The sequence below is a fragment of the Maylandia zebra genome, linkage group LG2, assembly GCF_041146795.1.
Source record: "Maylandia zebra isolate NMK-2024a linkage group LG2, Mzebra_GT3a, whole genome shotgun sequence".
NCBI classification, from domain to species: Eukaryota; Metazoa; Chordata; class Actinopteri; order Cichliformes; family Cichlidae; genus Maylandia; species Maylandia zebra.
Window position 1 is genome coordinate 16,835,610 of NC_135168.1, and position 15,948 is coordinate 16,851,557.

The 15,948-nt window shown below is 38.2% G+C and overlaps 1 protein-coding gene across 2 annotated transcripts in view; it reads right to left on the bottom strand.

The window, feature by feature from the left end:
* Positions 1-15,948, bottom strand: part of fstl5 (follistatin-like 5) — a 198,118-nt gene that overhangs the window by 36,146 nt on the left and 146,024 nt on the right. For both annotated transcript variants that reach the window (XM_012919780.3, XM_004553652.3), the window contains 2 exons: positions 4,899-5,060; positions 4,114-4,248 (listed from right to left, as the gene is read on the bottom strand). In XM_012919780.3, coding sequence (XP_012775234.2) covers positions 4,114-4,248; positions 4,899-5,060 — 297 coding nt within the window. The remainder of the gene's footprint in view (positions 1-4,113; positions 4,249-4,898; positions 5,061-15,948) is intronic.

The window sequence follows — 15,948 nt, forward strand, 5'->3', positions numbered from 1 at the left end:
TTAACTCCACTATTCTTACACTATTCTTTTGACTGTCAGATTTAAAATTGATTCATATCTGATCCTGCTGCATAAGACAGTTGCCCACTGTGCCCACTGGTCAGGTAAGGAAAAAAAAAAAGATGTGTCCTATCGCGATGTTTGTCCCTATGCAAAAAGAACCATCAAAAGCTGTTGTTGCTAAGAAAGCTGAGGTGATGTTTTAGTGTCGAACAGTCTGTATTTAATTATTTTTATTTAATGTTTTTTATATTAATTGAGTTGATTTAATTTTTTTGCAAAGATTTGTTGGCTTGACAACCTCAGCACGACTAACAAAAAAGTGGCTGGAATAAACTGTTAAACCATTAGTCATGTGAATGTGCCAGTGTTCATCACATTAGGGCCACTCAGAGAGCTTGCTGGTATTTTTATATTTGACATCATTTGTCCCCACAGTAATGTGTTCTCACAGATATTAAGGTAAAACTACTACACACACACACACTTTTAAATAAGAACTGGTGGATTTTTAGGGTTTTTACAGCTCATTGCAGCTTTTATAATGATGATATTTAACATTTGTTTCATAAGCATTGTTGCTTAACAATTTATGGTGTGCTGACTACAATGTAAATACAACCAATAAAGTCTATCCCATAAAACTAACTTGGCCATAAATGTAAAATAACTTAAACAAAAGGTACAAATGATATTAAAGGGGAGTTATATCAGAGTTGACGCCAATTAGACACATTTTTCAGCTTCTGAAATATCAACTCTTTGATATCCAAGATTTCAAAGCAACATTAGACAACTTTCACATCTCTGCAGACACTAAATCACCTGTGATCAAAACTGGAGCTACAACTGTCCAAAAGAGAAAAAAAAAAGAAGCACAAAGATAATAATTTAATATAGTATGGCAATCAGTCTGGAAAATAATGGCTGCATATACTCCATAAAGCACACCATGGTGACAAAGGGAAGAGAAGCTATCAAGATGAATTTAACTAACAGGATTATGATAGGCTGTTAAAGACAAAAGGGTTGAAAAAAATCCAGTTTTACAGGTGATCTTTGAAGTTTTTGTAAGATAGTTACTTTATTTTAATGATCCTATAGTTTGCAAGCATGAGGGATTTTTCTGACTTGACATGTTTCAACTGTTCTAATTACATCTGTAAGGCTGAATACCTACTATCAAGTGTTTTCTATACATTCAAAGTAATTCTGTCTTACAGTGTACATTTGTAGAATTGCCACCCCAGGATTGTATGCCTCTGTCAACTGAAGGCAAAGTTTACATCCTACCATTCCTGCGTTTTGGTGTTGAATAATAGCAAGAAAAGTATTTTTTCAGAAGTTCCTGAGAGATCACATTCAGAAGAACAGAAAGGACTTACAGTAAGCTCAGTCTTTAAACTTGAAAATCAACTCAGTTCATCCTTCAGTTGCAAGTTTCTCAATATCCGGCCTGCAGGCATGTGACAACACTTTGTAACTTCCCATATGGAAAAGATATATATAAATCTTATAAAGTTTGTATCTGTCTTGTGTGAAACTTGTATGAAAAGCATACAAGAATGAAAACAGATATAAGATCCCTTGAAAAATTATATAATGAAACTTGTATGTTTTGGATACTTACTAAAACAATATATGAAAGTAATGAGAAAGTGGCCACTTTCATGAGTAAATCATATAAGTTTTTACTATTTCTTTTTCATATGAGTTGTAACAAGACCAAGACAAAAAGCACAAGGAACAAGTAGATCCATAGGTTCAAGTTCCATTTTTTTTCTTGCAGTCTGTGGTGTCAATAAAATAATATTTGCAGGACAATGGGATGGATGGATAATTGCCAATGAGGGAAAATGCTACCTGCTGCCATACTGGATGCTAGTGCAAAGGAATAAAAACCTATTAAAACAAATGAATGACTCCCTCCATTGTAATGGCTGTATAGACCCTACATAATAGGCGGACATAAAACAAGAGGTTACTCTGAAGCCTCAGCTTGGCGTTTTCCCCATTTCCATCATTTTGTTTTCATACCAGACATGACAAGCAGGGAGTAGACCTGCCTGAGAATTCGAGAGATTTGCAGCACTTAGAATGCCATAATAGGACCATGACTGACAAAATAAGCATCATGTTAGATTTAATAACACTTGTAAATAGCCACCGAGCCCATAAACCTATTAGGAAAGTGTTTCCTGACGTCAGAATAGAAAAGGTAACAAATAGCTGAGTTCCAGCAAAACTTTACAGGTAAAAGCCACCAGTCTAAACTAGACAAGTTTTACAAACAGAAAGAGCATCTTCTTTTTAATATATTTAAAAAAAAAAAACTTCTCTAGTTGTAAAAACAGGTTTGGTTATATAGAAGTGACACTTAGCAAAGATGCAGGTTTAAGGCTATTCTTTGTGGTCTTTGACTAAATAAATAGACCATTAATATGCTGAAATCACTGATATCAATAGAATGACATTTGTGTATTTGCCACACCTTAAGTGCCAATGAAAATTGACAATCATGCATTTTAAAGTTCCCTTGTGAATTTTAATTGGGTGTCCCCTTATGTGTGAAATGGATGTGTATTTGTTTTAGAAATAGAGGTTTGTGTTTGTGGAATGAAGGCTTTGTGAGCTGACACCTCACATTAGCCTCAGGCTCATAGAGGCAGCCAGTTCAGGAAAAATAGACAGTCAGCTTCTATTTGCTCACTTAACTGGTATCTAAATAAAGGGGACAATCTCATGGGAAAAGCAGAACAGGTCAAGAATGCAGTCTTCAGATATCCAAGACAGACAACAGCATGTGTAGTAAAGTCTGTCTTTTCCTGTCTTTCTCTTTCATAATGTAGTAGTGCAACCTTGTCTGCCTGTCAGCTGACATCCCTTTGAACTCACTCCAAAAGGGTCTGCTATATCTAACTCATAGCACCATTTTGCCCATGGTAGAGCTTCAAAGGCTTCAAAGCATAGGAGTGACTTCTGACCTCACCAAGTATGATCCTCTGACGCGTGACAGGCGGGGCGGAGGAAGTGTCGTACTGCAGGGATCGCATCTAAACGCACCGGGTCTGGCAGGTGATGGTGTGGGACAGTTTGTGCGTGATGTGTGACCGGATTGCAAAGTTGAAGCGTGTGTTGTTTGGGAACTCTAATTACCCACAGGAAAATACAACACACTAACAACTGGTCATAGACCCCAAAGACAGATTTTGACATTTCTAAGAAGGTCAACGTTAATTAGAGTGTGTGATTCCATTCACGAAGAGGAATTAGAAGAGTTTGTTTAGACTGTAAAAGCTTCCAAATACGAATACGATGATTATCAGTGTCCTCAAGTTACATGCTGACAGTTGACAGTTACCTTATCAATTAATAAAGGTATTAAAACAAAAAACCTGGTGATGTGGATAATGGTTTTAGATGTTTTCCCCTCATCAAATTTCAGGATCAAAAATTATGTTTTACATTTACATAATTGCAAATGTAATGTATTTGGTTTACGTAGTGTTTTATAGAACAAAGATTTATTTTAAGATTTTCCCTTATGCTTGTGATTATAGAATAAACAGCAACTAATTTATTCATAAATACATTACAGCTGCACTTATTACTTTCATAACCGATTAATCTACCATTTCTTCTAAGATTAATCAACTATTTATTATGCAAATGTCTCAAAATGATGAAAAATGACTACACCCGAGGTGAAATTTATCTCTTCAGAAAAAAGTGCAAGTAGAAAAGGCATGTTTGTCACTTCTGGAACTAATAATTAATCAGTTAATTAAATTATTCTTGTCAGCACTAATAGAAATTATGATTGGTTTGAACCCTAGTGTATCAAGGCAGACGCAGATGCAATATGAGGAACAAAAATGGCATGATAGTGGATGAAAGGGTAAAAGAACAACTCTCCCTGCTTTCAAGCCAAGAGACAGAGAGTAAAGATAGTATCACCATTACTCCTCTTCCTTCATCGCAGCATCACAGGATATAAACTATTAAGAGCTGACAGGATAAATTATTAAGGGCTCCATTTGCATGGCTCCATTTTCCCCCTGAATAAAAAAGAAAAAGAAAAAAGCAGACACTGACATCATGACTTATACATACAAGTTTTGCGCGCAGAGTCCTCAACAAAGAGCGAAGAGATGTCCTCGTCCACGCCGGCCTCATTTTTGGCGATGCAGGTATAGGCGCCGGTGTCCTCAAAGTGTACGTTGCTGATGTGAACCTCGCTTCCATTAGCTGCGAGGGACAACAGAACAGGAGGGAAAGACAAAAATAAAAAAGACAATTTTCCTTCAGGAAAGAGATAAAAGGTGACTTCAATGTTACCATCCTCTGCTACCATTATATAACAGTTATGTGTTTGGAAGAAAGGTGAAAGGTTTGTTTCGGGGAGATTTCAAAAAGGTGGGAGTTCAAAGTTAGAATGTGGCACATGCTGTGTTTCTGTGAGATCTGGGACAGTTTTCCGCTCTGTAGTTTTTGAAAGCAACTTGAGGGGAAAAGCAATCTTCACTATTTATTCTGAGAATCAAGTGACACTTGATAACTTTACTTCTGAGCGTTCGATATAGAATTTGGACAAAAGACTTTGACGTTGTGCATCTTTTGGTGACATCAATCTAACAATGCCTCCGGTTCAAACAAACAGCTTTACAGTAAAATTAGTCACAAGAACCAACCAAGCAGCCACTGAACTAACAGGACAAATGTGTGAGAATATCAGAAAAACATGTGATCATCTATGTCACCCAGTCCTCTTTGATACATGAAGTGATGGCAACCATGGTCAGATATTAGCATAAAAAGTGTGAGAGTGGTGGTAAAAACAATTACAGAAAAAGTAAATACACAGGTGCACTTGCAGTAAACTCATTACTCCTGTTTACCTTGCAGAGTGAGCTGTTTGGACAGCTTGGTTGTGATGTCCATGCCATTCTTGAGCCAGGACAGCTGGGGGCTGGGGATGCCCTCTGCATGGCAGCGGAGGCTGGCAGTGACACCCGGCTCCCTGGCTTGGCTCTCTGGATAAACTCGGATGACAGGAGGAACTGAAAGATGGTGTAAGAGAAAAGAGACAGACAGCATACAGAAATGAATTAATGCTTCTGCATCCCTTACTGCTGTTTACATTAGAATCAGTTGAGGAGCTGAATAACCTTATTGAACAAGACGTTTTCAAGAAGACAAGTTCTGAACTTATGGCTCAGAATTAGCATAAACTATCAATAGGATTGAGTGCATTTGCAGCATTACCGAATGCCTTTAGATAAGGTTAATGTGCTCCACAAAGCCAAACAAATCAGATAGATAAATAAGGGAGGGAACCTCTGTTCACTTGGTAGCTATTGATTTTCTGTAACCTCCTGTCAGGAAGGAGATGAGGGGATAAAAGAAGAGAAAACAAAATGTGTACAGAAATAAAAAAAAAAAAAATAAAAAAAGGTAAAAGCTAAATGTCGCTCTCTTCTGCAAACTGTTCCAAAAGCTGACTTGGCACATTTCTGCACACAGTGCTACTGTCATGCTGCCGTTTCACTTGTTTACCCTACCCTGAAGCAAAGACAAACAAAAATATCTCTCCGACATATTGTACTTCCAAGAACCATAAATTAACATAAATCTATAAAACACACAAATATATTAATAATATGCATTTATGCATTGGCTGAGAATTATGTCACAAATTTTGCTCTACACCCGGGGGCCAACTTGTTAGAGCCCTGCTCCACAAAACATGGAAAATATCAGAAGAATGAATTTGAATAATCCTTTATAGACGGAAGACTTCTCTGAATAGCATAACAATGATAAATCCTTTCAGAGGCATAGCAGTATGTCTGAGGAGACTCTTTCACTGGAATGGTGACTCAAACTTGGACAGTGACAATGAACTGTTTACAGAGCATCCATAAAAATACAGCATGATTCATTCCACAACAGCCTGTCACATATAAGGATGACAACCTGGCAGCAGTTAAAGTAGAGACATCAAATCTCTCCATCTTGCCATCTTGTTTTGAGCGATCCTTTTTGAGCCTCTGTGGCCCAAATCAGCACCTCCTTTTTTCCCCTCTCTTTTCTGAAACAGACTTCAGAGATGTGAGCGGAGGATGGAAGCAAGACTCTTGGCAGAAGCAGAGAAGGCAGACGTGCTGTAGAGACCATTTCCTGTGGGCACTGGGTTAGAGGAAGTCTTTACTCAGCCAGGTGAGTGAAAGGACTGAAGATTACTGCCATGGCCATCTGGTAACCACAGCACTCCCGGGCTTTGGAGCTCCCGTCAACCCAACTGCCAACACACTGTCCACAGTGGGCCACAAAGGTTCTTATGGCACTCAGGTTACCTTACCAATCACAGCCACACAGACACACCACTTATGCCAATGCCTCTTAGCAGTTACAATGCTGATTGCATAGAACTCTGGGAGACAATTATTTTGTACAATCATTTGAATAAAGTTTATTACTCAGGCTTAATATCCTCACAGATGCGCACACAATCCCCCAAAAGATCTGTTTCTTTCTTTTGTGTGTGTGTGTGTTTGTGTGTGTGTGAGAGAGAAAGAGTTGGGGTGGGGTGAAGAGCATAAGTTTTACAATCCTCCTTGCTTATCTGTTTTTGTGCCATATGCTTACTGTAAATCACTCTGAGTGCCTTGTTTGGTGAAACAACTTTTTTACTCGGTAAATACAAGCTGTTTAAAAAGGAAGCTCAAATCTACACCTGTGTCCTTATATCAATCATCCTGAATACACCAACCATAAAAATCATTTTTTAAATATCACATTTTATGTGACTTTTATGTCAATTAGCACGTTACGATTGGAGTCTCACTACTACACCTCTAAAAAGCATAACAATCATATGTGATTCATATTTGGTCAGTGCTCTGGTTTATCTGACCGACGTAGGACAGTTTTCCAATTTCATTGTACTACTATACTATGTATGACTGTGCAATGACAATAAAGAGTTATCTTATCTTATCTCTTTTTGCAGCCATAAACTGTTCCTATAACTCCTGCTACATTCCAATTGCACCCTGAAAGTCCTGTTCTGACCATGTGCAGTTTTACCATGAACCTCAAAACTTGAACAAAGCACAAACATGTAAAATAGTCAGATGTCTATTCATATTAATGTACAGAATTCACCTGCTTGCTGCTACTACTGCACATTCACCCAGTGTATATACTATATGTATGTATATATATATATATAATGTTCTTCCTCTACACCCCCCCCCCCAATTTTTGCACATGTCGAGGAGCGTGTCAGGCTACATTTCACTGTGTGTTATACTTGTATAACTATGCATGTGACAAATAAAGAACCTTGAACTTGAACATCAGATTTTGTATGAAACTGACCCCATTTTTAAAATCGTCCGTGGAGACGAGTCAGCTGCAGAAAGCGTGACCATGAACATGGTTGTTATTTGTTTTCAATGTTCACAGGGCTGTTCAACGTAACTATGTACCCCACAATCAAACAGTCAATGGCAAGCTCTACGGTAATGTCCAGAAGTGCAGGAAAACAAGCTTAACTGTGACACAAACCATCATCTCAATGTGGAGCTACACCTGCAACATGTGCATGTGATGCACCTGGCAAGGAGCAAGAACGAGATATCCAACAAGCAATCCAAACAGCAGAGAGTTTGTTTATATATATATATATATATATTTATTAGGGGTGCAACGATACTTGTATCGATATTGAACCTTTCGATACAGTGCTTTCGGTTCAGTACGCATATGTATCGAACAATACAAAATTTTTAATTTATTTTATCAACTTTTCTTCTGACGATGCTGTCTGTGTTGAGAGTTCAGTGGATCTGCGTTCGACTACTCCGCCTAGGCTGCACTGTCGAGCGCAGATCCACTGAGCGCAGTGCAAGCTAGCAAGACAGAAGCTAAGCTCGTTGCAACATGGCAAATTGAACCTCCCCCACCCTCATTCAGATCTGGCCTTTGGAACTATTTTGGTCTTCATGTGCAGTATGATCCTGAAGGTAAGCGCGTCATGGACAAAAGTAAAACAGTATGTCGGATGCAATGCTCAATTACATGGTGGGAACTATTGCGTTAGCGCAGTTTGCTCGTTAACGTGTTGACGCCGTCCAGCCCCATGCACGGGGCGATCCGCGGTAGCTCGTTAACGGAGATTTGCCGTGTTGTGGCGTTAACGTCATTTCAGGTTAACGCTGACAGCACTAGTGGGAACACAATGAATATGACTGCATATTTACTCCGACATCATCCTAGTGCAAAGACAAGCAGACAAAAACAACAAGCACACATGCTACAAACTTTACCCGAGTCATTTAGACCAGCGGCCCCCAACCCCCGATGTTTAATATGCTGCTGAGAATATAGCCCAGAAGAAGCGTATAGTATAGCTTTTATTTTGGAAAGAGACATTTCTCTGTAATAAACTCTCTTTTCCAAAGATGAGTGATTTCTCGATCAGATAGATTTATTATTTTATCCCTTTGTTGTTTCAGCAACATTAAATTTAAAAACTGTACGTTTGAGTTCAAATGTATATTTATAATCCCATCTAGCATCAATGTAGAATTTAAGAGTCCAGCTTTGTAATACTTTGTAAAGTGTGTACAAACACACCTGCAGTGAGATTATAATTGACATTTTGAAATACAAAGTCATGTCTGGCATCATATTAGGTTTCAGAAGCTTGCAACCTTTATCTTTCTGAGTTATAATACTTCAGGTGGCATTTATTAAAATTCTTTTGATAAATTAATAAATAATTTTAAAATAATCATATGAAGGGGGAATGCATTGCATAGCTAATACATCAAGCACACGAGAAGGATCTAATTAACCAGGTTTCTTTATGTACAGTGCTAATGTCATTGTCATATCATTGTCATTGCGAGTGTAAATTTAATCACTGTGAAGTATGAAATGATGATTTGAATAAATAGAATGGATTTTAGTATTGGAAAATGCAAATGAAGCCACCGTATTTCCTCACAGTGCTCTTGCTGTGTTTCTGACTGTTAACCTGAATTCATTGTAGTTAAATTATAAGATGTTAAATTTCTTTACAGATTTTTCTACTGGTGCATATTAGACTGAGTGGCGGGATGTATTTTTTGTGTGGAGGTGTTAAAGAAAGAGGGTCGTGACAAAAATGGCATGTTCCTGGCCCACAACAACAACCCATTAATCAACAGCTGTATAGCGCAAGCATGGATCAGCCAGGTTCCCCTGAGTATCCCATCATTAAAAACCTCTCAGGCAGTCTGACAAAGCTGTGTTAATTAGTGTGTTGGAATTAAAAGAAGAAAAAAAGGATCATCAAGGCTTTTAAAAACCTAAGAAAATAACAGCTAACAGGGCTGTGGAAGGGGGCAGGTATGGATGTCTGAGGCAGGAGTTGCTCTGTGACATCCCGAGGTCACAGAAAGATGGACGACTAGATAGAAAAGCAGCTTACTATGACACAGAGTGCTTTTTATAAGTGGAGGACTTGTCACCTACAGAATCCCAAGTAGACATTAAGACTAGGCCATGGTGGTCTGGAGCCATGTCAGTTAAAGCCTTTGCCTCTAGCATTGGTAGGTTCTCGAGGAAAAAGCAATGATAGATAGATACCATTCTCATCCTCCCATCTGCGACTACTGCAGAGAAATGCAAGGGTCTAAAATGAAAGGATAAAGTGTGTTGAGACCTCTGGAGCCATGAAAGGCACAAGTCCAAACCCTGGCAACAAAAATGAAAAGTAAGAGAGGGGTGAAGAATAAAATGTGTAAATGCCTGTGAATCACAAGGTCTACCAGCATAAATTTGAAAATGACTGAGGTTTCACAGACTCCCACTCATGCCAGGTTTGGGGAAGTGGATCCCACACCTCTGATTTGAAGGCATTAACGCTCAATTTCTTTTACTCATAGTGCAATAATATCACTTAGTTTCAAGCATAAGCTCTTTAAAGTACATCATAGAAGTACAAATGCAAATGTATTCTAAATGCTGCTTGCTTGATGATGCTCTCTACTGGCCCAGACCCAACAGGATGTTTCTTGTTAATTACATTTGCAAAAATTGGGGACTTGAAGAAAATTACATTAGGCACTTAGTGGTATTTTACTGATAGCTGAAAGTAGTGCTAAAGACTGTGAAGGAAAAAGGAAAAAAAATACAGTAATGTAGCTCCATCAGCTGCTTCACAAAGGTTTAGTGATGGTTTAATAAACAAATCCACACGTTAATACTGTAATTTATGCTTTTGGAAAATTAACCAATACTATCATTATTTCTGTCTCAGCTGGTATAAAATATATATGCTTAAACAGGTCAATAAAGCTGCTATAAGACTACTCAAACCAATAAAGATGTAATTTACAATCTCCATATAGTTTAATTTTATAGTCTCTGATAGACAGACATTTATTAGATTTACAGCATAACAATACCTTTATAAGCCTTAATACACCCTGAGATGTCCAGCAGAGATATTTTTTGAAATTCAAAGGTGGAGGCTTTGAGCCTTTAGAGGCCAGGCGCTCCAACTCAGGAACGAGCTGTCTGAGGAGATCAGACACAGTCGCTCTTTGTCTTATTTTAGGTTTTAAGTTTTGAGTCATCAAAGTGTGTCATATGTTTTATCTCTTTTTTGATACAATAAAGCTTTAACTCCACTTTTTTTCAACTTTACAACTATTATTCCTTTATCATTATCATCATCTTTAAGAATTAAAATAGGATTATAAATAAATTTGCATTAAAAAATACTAGCAAAACTCGTTTTTGCTATTTTAATGTGATTTCAAAGATACCAAATATGATGTGATCACATTTTTTTAGTCTTCACTCTCAGTCTGAAACAGCTGTTGAAAAGTGGCAGCCAGGTTGTGATCAGGGTGGTCTTTTGCTAAGGCCAATACAGTATATAGAAATATCTTCTGATACTATTGAGACTGATGGAAAGTGGATAGGATGAGATTGCGCTCACATCTCATCCAATTTTTGAGTAAATTGCTTGTGTGATTTCAGAAGGTGGAACTGGTTGGCACTTTCAGCTGGAGGTCTCTGAACTACGATCTAATCATAGCTGGTAACAACACTACTGGAGTCCAGTAGGTTACAGTCAAAGCATACTTTCAGCATGTACAGGTGCTATTACACAGTAAGTAAGAGTGGGACTAATCAGTGCTGTGAATGGGTATACAGTGGCTTGTGCAGGCAGACCAGCAGTTCCATGTGAGTGGGTCCTCTGTTGGTTTCATGGACCTAGTTCAACTAAACATCTGCGATGGGAAGGAATCACTGCCTGCCAAAATCTTTGTAACCTAGCCTAGTTTTTCCAACTTTTTTATTCATGAAGGTGCTCAGCACAACATAAATACATAATTAACTATGTAAGAGCAGGTTGAGGTTACGTAAGGCTGAAAATTCCCCCCATGCATGAATTGTTAAGATTTGTATCCAAATTATTTTGGGATATTTTACTTGAGAACGTTGATACACTGTCTTCCAGTTTTCCTTATATTATTCCAATATGCATTTGTGAACATATGATGCAAAATGTTTCATTGTGCTATATCTAAAAATTCCCAAATCCTGAGCTGGATCAACTGCATCTGGGCTGCAGATGTTTAGGTTTTGTCTTTTCGAAAAGTCATCGTTTAAAAAGAGATTTAGTGTTTATTCTTGGTCGTGGAAACCTTGACTTTGTGGCAATGGTTTCAAATTCCAAACAGCTTCTAAAGGATGTTTGCAATAAAATTACACGTGCTGTAGTGCAGTACTTAAATAACATTTGAAAACACTGCATACTGTGACTTTGCAGCGTTGTGTCAGATTTCTAATACCAAAGTTTCTGAGGATATATCAGTATGAATAAGTATTAATAAAAATGGGATTTCTACCTGTCATAAGTCATATTTAGCAATGGGGGATATCAGCTCTCACCTCTTCTTTAGACCAGAAAAGCTATTCAAATAGCAGAGCAGTGCATTTCCTCTTGCAAATTACACTTTCAAATATACAGCTTATGCATCAAGACTGCAAAAATCTGACTGCTGTCTATCATTTACAGCCTACAGTTGTTACTCTGAGCTAAAAAGCAGGTGTGCGGGGCTAAAACCTGCGTAGGAGGTGCCAAGTTCTATCAATGTTGCCATAATTCCCAGTGGCTGCCCCCAGAGCCCAATAAAGGTCACTGCTTAGTTAAAGGCCTATTATTTGAGAAAAAGCTCATGTCAGTGAATTCCCCATGTGACTGTACGAATGTGGGGGAGAAAGCCCATCCTGCCCTACGGTCACTGGTAGCGTTCGATAAGTCCACCAAGTTATTTAATTCCCACCTGAGGTAGAATGAATTAATTAAAATGTGGTGAGCCAACCGTGCACATCTATAGAAAAAAAGAGGGAAAGCTTTGTGCGGTGTTGGATAAGAGCAAATTGAAATGTTGAATTGTGGCACTGCAATAACTGAAAGTCATACTTAATGTATGTAATTAAGTTCAAAACAAATGTAGCTAATATTATCGGGAGAATTGGGATAATTGTTAGTTTAGGAGAAGCACTGTTTGCTACGAATAGCAATTAACTACAAAGTGTGTTTGTGCATGTGTGTATGTGTGTGTGGGTTTGTATGAGTTTAATGGGTGAAACTTTTAAACTAATATAATCATTTAAAGTAAAGTATTACAGCGCATTCCTTTACAGTTTAATAAGTGCCCAGGGGACTATTTTTGCATGTTGTACCCAGTTTTCTCCCAGTGTTACCATTCCAGCAAAACACCAAAGATACCTGAAAAGAGGAGTTCCCCTGATAAAAAGAGTAGAGGCATGAGAGCATATGTAGCTTCGAGCTTTTGGCTTTAAAATTGTCGTCAGGAATAATTGGATGTGCTTACAAAGCAACAGGCAATGATACCAGGTGTGCCATCTGATTGCTCAATTCCATCAATTAGGCTCTGTGTCCACACACATTGGATTTTGCATCGGACCCATTTTTTTAGAGCACTTCTACACACTTGAGTGTTTATTCTTTTCTGGTTACAAAACATTCACGTCTTGAGTATGGCCATGTTCCTAAAAATCACACTTTTCAACTCAGAGTGCCAAGAGTGCAGTGAGCTGTGCACTGGAAATGCTGAGCTTCCAAGGATTTGTACGGAACAGAAAAATAAATGCTGCCGATGCAAAAGATCGTTATGGTGACAATGTTACGTCTATTGTACTTATTATTTAAATGAATAGTTAAAACAGTGTTACAGTATCAATATCTTCTCTAGTGCAACAATTAATATTTGTTGACCGCCATCATTTCAATCTGGAGGACAAGATGAAGAAATTTATTCAGTAGGACTCAGAATCATTCTTGTGGAGCGTAAACAAAATTTCTGCTTAAGAAAGTCTCACTATACATTTGCTATATACTAGTAATGGTTAAAATGTCTCTTTTTTGTTTAAATTATGCGTGTAGAGTGATTTTCTCTCTTTCTTTAAAAAAAGAAAGAGAATATCAGAGTTGTATTTTGTTTTAAATGTAGTTTTAAATGAAATTAACACAATTTATTTGATGTTGAGAGCACTGGGTGTTTCTGAAGACACAACTTCCTGTTTGTTAGCTGTTACTTTCTGACACCTTTGTTTGTTGCCAATGATTATGTCAGCTGAAAGCCTGACAATATGCTTTGACAGTATAGCTACTCTGATAGAGTGATATTTAATGACACAAAATGTAACTTAAAGACTTTTGACAAAGCCTGCCTTCTCTCACAGTAAATCCAGCTCTTTCACCAGAGTCCCCAAAACAACAGAAAGTGTACACTCATCCTTTCGAAAATCCCTCTCTCACACAGTCCATCAATGCACGTACTTGATTCCTGCGTGCAAATCACCATTTTCTTTGCCCAGACATTCGTGAAAACGAAAAGAGCGAGGCAAGCAGGGGGATTTTTCCACTCAAAACTCAATTCAGACAAGATGTGAGAAAAGTTGCATTCTGATGTGTTTCTGAGAGTGTCAGGAGAGCCACTGCCAGGAGAATGCGACACAGCAGGGCTGACAGCTCCATCATAAAGCTCCCCAGCCAGTCGTCAATCACTCAGCAAGGCTCCCGTCGGCCATGGCGCTGCAGAAGATGAGCAGGCGTGCAGAGACACACATACACAAACAAGCGTGGAGCACACAAACACCATGGCAGGAGACCACTTCACCATCACACGACTGGGAGATTTCCAACTAAGCCTGGCAGTCTTGGTACAGAACTTCAGTCAAATTGAACTTGTGGCTCATGTTATTAAATACACACAGACACACACACTCTTAATAGCACACATGAGCCTCTGTACATCTCCCTATGACACCGACTCATACACCACCTTGAAATACTGTCCACACACATCCACAGCCACACACCAGGACAAATATGCACACCACGATGAAAGCTTTCTCTCTCGGTTGTGATTACCCTTTCACCTGCATGCCTCCCATCGATATGTGGAAGTAATCATGCTCAGAAAACAGTTTGGTCCAGAGCCTGAATCCAGTGCACTATGTGAAAAATCACAAAGCGATTGAAAAAGTCCTTTCCAAGGGTAAAACAAAAGTAAGACTGCTAGGAGTGTTATTAAAAAAAAGATCTGGAATGGAAATTAAGTATAATGGATCTCTAAGGAATACCACGATGCTGTGTTTATATGCTTTTTCTTTTCTGTCTCAAAAACAGTAATGAGTGTACGTGTGCACAGGGGCTGGGCTACTTTTTTCTCATTCATTGTGTGTTTTCTATCTGATTCATTATTTACAACAAGGAATTTAAATAATACAATTTAAATGAGGGGAATTTGGTCCACAGGGCACCTGCTGAACATAACAATAGAAAGCAAAAACAAAGAAACTAAAAAAGAACAGATGTTTTGGGTTGTCTTTTTTTCTGTGGAAAGATACAACTAGAGTTATAATAGTTGTAATAGTTCGTTGATTATAAATTCAGTTCTAGTAAAATGCAAATAGCTGATATGAATGACACCTGTTTTGCTATTTTATTTCTGTAATTTGTACCAGAAGCTTTTATTTTGAAACAAAAAATACTTAAAAGAAGCACTGAACAGTCATGTCTCAGCCCAAGATACTTAAAATTAGGCTCGTGGGAAATTTTAAACAGCCTTGGACCAGCTTGTTCCAGCCATCATTATCATAGATTTAGTGTTCAGAAATGTCACAGATAACTAAATGTGTAAGTTTATAACTTAACTTGTTCAGCGTGTGCATTTTTTCTGTACAGCTCTCATATGCTGTCTCACTAAGTTCACTAAAAGTTTGAGGTATGGCAACATCCATACATCCAGTGTCAGCTAAGAAACAAGCATATTTAAACTGTATATGGCTCAAAGTTATTGAATGCACCATAACAGTCTTACGCCTTTAAAAAGATGTCCACATATCAATTTGTTATATTACAGTAGCTATTTCCTTTTTGATTAAAGGTCTATGGTTTATGTGTTTAATGTCCACAATAAAAACATCCGTGTAATTATATAGATTTAAGAACTATGACTAAATGTCCAACATGTATAGTTCTTGGCCAAATTATTGCAGGAAAGACAAAAGACTCACACAACACGTGTATACACGAAATAGCTCATTTTTCCTAACTACACTCTCTCTCTGATATTTTGTGCATCTGGTTACTTGTGATGACAGCAGTTTCCTATGAACATCACCTAATGCTGTGTCACTATACTGTGCATACGATGACACTCTGAAGACTGCTGGGATCATAACAGCAGTAAGATAACTGGACCCAGCACCCTTTCCACAGAGGGGTTTTTCTGCAGAGCATGGACAATGGAGGAGTCATAAGTATCCCCCTCGCAGGACGAAGGCCTGAAGTGAGGTGATGGGGGTTGGTAGAGGCCATAAAACTAGAGTGCCGAAGAGGTCTGC